A 3,613-nucleotide genomic window follows, 5' to 3' on the forward strand; every position below is an offset into this window, starting at 1 on the left:
ACTGGAGTTCTGCACAGAGAAATGTCAGGAGTCTGTGAGGTGCCAACATCTGAACTGATCTCATGCACTGCTCATCCACACTGGGTTCAGAGACACGAGTGTCTGCCTTGCACACACACAGGCAGTGCACTGCAGCACTTGCAGGGTCCCTCTGGCTACTGCAGCCACTGGCAGAGGCTGGGAGACACCTCAGCATTGCAGTGCATCGCCCTCCTCTAAGATGCCCCACAGCATGAGGAATGGGCACAGGGACCCCGGAGGCTCAAGGAAGCACATCACAGAGCTGCATTCAGCTCTTGCACTTTGGCCTGCAGTCCCAGCATGGCCACACAGCAGCACTGGACCAAGCTCCAGGAGCAGCCAGGCCTTACACCACCAGCAGGGCTCAGCAGGAGAGGGTGGCAGTGGCAGGAGAGCAGCTCTGCATGCCCCAAGTCCTGGTGCTCTAGGGCTGGACTACTGGGCCGTGACTCTTTTCCTCTGCACCCCTGCACATGGGCACTGCATCTGCAGCCACAGAAAAGACCTCAGAGGAAGGACATAAGACAAAAAGGCACTTTAATTGGTTTAAATACAGAAGCAAAATGAGGAATTATATTTCTTTGTGGACAATATTTGATAAAATAAAATTGGAGAAAAAAAAAAAAAACAACAACAGCACAAGACCCACGGGCTTCGCCTATCATGAGTAACATTACGAGTGATTTACCAAAGAAGGCAGGCAATATATTGCTTAAGAAAAACACCCAGTCATCACTTTCCACATGGCGACCTTGATCTCCTTGCTCCTCATGCTGTAGATGAAGGGGTTCACTACTGGAGGAACCACCGAGTACAGAAATGCCAGAACAAGATCCAGGGAAGGGGAAGAAATCAAGGGGGGCTTCAGGTGGGCAAAGATAACTGTGCTGAGAAAGAGGGAGACCACGGCCAGGTGAGGGAGGCACGTGGAAAAGGCTTTGTGCTGGCCCTGCTTAGAGGGCATCCTCAGCACTGCCCTGAAGATCTCCACATAGGACAGCACAATGAAAGCAAAACACCCCAACAATAGAAAAGCAGTAACTGTAGTAAGTTGAAATTCCCTGAGGTAGGAGTCTGAGCAGGAGAGCTTGAGGATTTGCGGGATTTCACAGAAGAACTGGTTGAGGGAATTGCCATAGCAGAGAGGCAGGGAAAATGTATTGGCAATGTGCAGCACAGCGTGGAGACAGCCACAGACCCAGGCAGCTGCTGCCATCTGGGCACAAGCTCTGCTGCCCACGAGGCTCCCATAGTGCAGGGGCTTGCAGATGGCAACGTAGCGATCGTAGGCCATGATGGTGAGAAGGGAATACTCTGATGACATCAAGAAGACAAACATAAAGACCTGAGCAGCACAGCCTTGATAGGAGATGGTCCTGGTGTCCCAGAGGGCATTGGCCATGGCTTTGGGTAGAGTGGTGGAGATGCAGCCCACGTCGAGGAGGGCGAGGTTGAGGAGGAAGAAGTACATGGGGGTGTGGAGGCAGTGGTCGCAGGCTATGGCACTGAGGATGAGGCCGTTGCCCAGGAGGGCAGCCAGGTAGATGCCCAGGAAGAGCGCGAAGTGCAGGAGCTGCAGCTCGCGCGTGTCTGCAAATGCCAGCAGGAGGAACTCACTCACAGAGCTGATGTTGGGCATTTCTTGGTAGTCTGTCTAAAAGAAGCAAAGACTTTGCAAAGTTTAAGGACTTCTCTGACCAAAATCCATTGCATGTCTCAACAAACACCACACATACAACGTACTGCCTCATTCCTTTCAGGAAGATCTTTCTGTCACTCCTTGTCTTTTCTCTGGTTGGTGTTCTGAGGGTGCCACAAGAAGCAGGGAGCTGTGCTGTGGGCTCTGCAGCAGTCAGTCCTAGGATACAGCAACAGGTAAAACCTGGAGTGATCTGTGAAGTCCACAGGTCACAGACATGAGGAGAAGGTCAAATAATTCCCTAAGAAACAACAAAGGTGATGTCAGTACGGTCTCTGTGCTGAGGTGTGTAAGGTGCCTCAGAGCAACAGCAATGCTCAAGGAGCCTTAGTCTCTGCTACAGATGTTCCAACTCCATGACCATCCTTCTGCCTCAGCACATGGGCAGGAAAATGAAGCAGATTCTAAAAAGTGCACTGCCTTCAGGTAGCTCTTGCCGGGTGGTTCTGCAATGCAGTGCCCTGGGGAGGTGCGGGGCTGTGAGCAGCCTGCCCCAGGCAGCAGGCTGTGGGCAGCAACAGGACCCTGCCCTGCCCTGCCCTGATGGGGGAGCTCCTTCCACCCACAGCTTCTCCCCGCAGCCCCTGGGCAGCTCCCCGGGAAGGCTGAGTGCTGAGCCTGGCAGGCAGCAGAGGCCCTGCCCCAGCACACAGCCTCTGGGGCACAGCAGGGACCCTGCTCTGCTCCACAGCCCTGGGCACCCCTGCAGCTGCCCTGCAGCACCTTCTCCACACGCACAAGCCACGAGAGGCATCCTGGCAGCTCCTGGACATGCAGAGACATCCCGAATCCAGGAGCCGCTTCCAGGAACCTGCCCTGCACCATCCTGCAGCCAGAGACTTACCCTGGGCAGAGCTGTGAAGGTTTCTCCTGCACTGAGCTCTCCTCTGCCCACAGCCTCCAGGCTGCCTGGAATCTCTTTCTGCCTGGGTGCCTGCGGTCAGAGCCCCCAGCCCTGCTGCGCTGTGCAGAGGAGCTGCTCCTGGGCACAGCTGTCTCTCTGCACCACGGCCCTCTTGCCACGAGCTCTCTCTGTCCCACAAGCCTGGCCCAGCTCAGCAGCACAGCACCAGCCCAAGGCACTGCAATCACCCCTCTGGGGGCTTTGCTGATGAGCCCACGAACCTCAGGCACTCAGAGACAATTGAAGACATCTCTCCAGAAGTCCAAGTTTCCTGTTGTGTCCCCCTGAGGGCCAGCACTCACACAGCCTGCCTTGGAGCTCGTTAGAGCAGAACCCTGGAGGCAGTGAGGACAAGGAGACAAAGGCAATGTGAAGATGACGCTGATGTGTGGACAAATTGGATGTATTTCACCAAGCACAAGGGCCAGACCTTGACCCATGTCCCCTGGGAAGGGAGATCCTTGCCCTTCACACCTTGCTCAGAGCTCTTTGTGGGGCAGTAGCAGATGGGGATGTGCATGGCCAAGTGCAGGAGAATGGTACGACCCCTGCCTGGTTCATGGGTGCATGCACAGAGACAATGAGGACCTTGTGCTCATTATCAAGATGTCTCTTCACAGGCCTCGGTGGCAGTGAGTTTCAGTCAGGCCTCAGTGTTGGGACTTTCAGCCTTGGTAGAACCCTTGCTCCTCTCCACACCAGGCTGTCCTAGGGACTCCCAGACCTTCACCTCTTTACCAGCTAGTTGTAGGCACTTGTCCGTGCGGTGTCACACCAGGTCTGAGCTGAGTATGATAACTTACATCTTCTTGGTGGCCATGGTCCTCATAAGGCAGCACTGTAGGAAGCTGGCCTGGTTCCTGCTGAGCAGGCACCACTGCTTGTATGCACCGCACTGATGTTTCATTCTGTCAGGTGTTAATGTCTGTACACAGATGGTTCAACCTTTCTGTGATTGTGCTGTCTCTGACAAGACAACAGCAGCAGGA

The 3,613-nt window shown here is 54.6% G+C and overlaps 1 protein-coding gene across 1 annotated transcript; it reads right to left on the bottom strand.

The window, feature by feature from the left end:
• Window positions 1–526: 526 nt before the first annotated feature.
• LOC309888324 (olfactory receptor 14C36-like) lies at window positions 527–1,660 on the bottom strand (the record flags this gene model as incomplete). The annotated part of the gene is made up of 1 exon (XM_082780572.1): window positions 527–1,660. One exon carries the CDS (start codon window positions 1,658–1,660, stop codon window positions 734–736), a length of 927 nt encoding a protein of 308 aa, XP_082636698.1. The 3' UTR covers window positions 527–733.
• Window positions 1,661–3,613: the final 1,953 nt, after the last annotated feature.

This window comes from Aythya marila, assembly GCF_965140915.1.
Source record: "Aythya marila genome assembly, chromosome: 28".
Classification (NCBI taxonomy): Eukaryota; Metazoa; Chordata; class Aves; order Anseriformes; family Anatidae; genus Aythya; species Aythya marila.